This window comes from Bison bison, unplaced genomic scaffold, assembly GCF_000754665.1.
Source record: "Bison bison bison isolate TAMUID 2011002044 unplaced genomic scaffold, Bison_UMD1.0 scf7180017847197, whole genome shotgun sequence".
Lineage (NCBI taxonomy): Eukaryota > Metazoa > Chordata > Mammalia > Artiodactyla > Bovidae > Bison > Bison bison.
This window is the reverse complement of record NW_011477770.1, coordinates 23083-23713: the sequence shown is the minus strand read 5'-3', so window position 1 is coordinate 23713 and position 631 is coordinate 23083. Positions and strand designations below refer to the sequence as shown.

At 66.6% G+C, this 631-nt stretch overlaps 1 protein-coding gene across 1 annotated transcript in view; it reads left to right on the top strand.

Annotated features, from left to right (window-relative positions):
- Positions 1-4: 4 nt before the first annotated feature.
- Positions 5-631, top strand: part of TUBGCP6 (tubulin, gamma complex associated protein 6) — a gene marked incomplete at its 5' end in the record, with an annotated part of 8436 nt that continues 7809 nt past the window's right edge. The window contains 3 exons of the mRNA XM_010842115.1: positions 5-166; positions 247-356; positions 470-620. Coding sequence (XP_010840417.1) covers positions 5-166; positions 247-356; positions 470-620 — 423 coding nt within the window. The remainder of the gene's footprint in view (positions 167-246; positions 357-469; positions 621-631) is intronic.

Genomic DNA, 631 nt, shown 5'->3' with positions numbered 1-631 from the left:
GCAGGCGGTTTTAAAGCTGGACTATGTGGACAGGCAGGGGAGGGCCTGGGTCTTCTGCCCACCTGGTCTCCCCGCCTCTGTGTACAGGTACCTGGCTGAGCTCTGTGGTGTCGGCACCACTCTCCAAGGCTCCGGCGGCGGAGAGCCCAGGGCTGCCTTCCCCACGGTGAGGGCTGCCGGGCTCCGGGCAGGGCAGGGCTCCCCCTGCTGCGTGTGGTGTGGCTGAGCCCCCCTTGCTGTCTGCAGGGCGTGAAGCTGCTCTCCTACCTCTACCAGGAGGCCCTGGATAACTGCAGCAACGAGCACTACCCAGTCCTGCTGTCTCTGCTCAAGACCAGCTGCGAGCCCTACACGCGGTGGGGCGGGGCGGGGGCAGGGCAGGCTCTGGGCGGGTGGGCTTGGACTGCAGCCCCCCCACTCCCAGGGCGGAGTCACGCCCAGCTCACCCCTCCTTTCCACGCGCATTCAGGTTCATCCATGACTGGGTGTACAGTGGGGTCTTCAGAGATGTTTATGGCGAGTTCATGATCCAGGTGAACCACGAGTACTTGGGCTTCAGAGGTAGGTGGGGGCTGCTGCCGGGCGAGGACGCTGCCGTCGGCCGGGTCAGGGCTGCGCTGGTCGCGGGCCT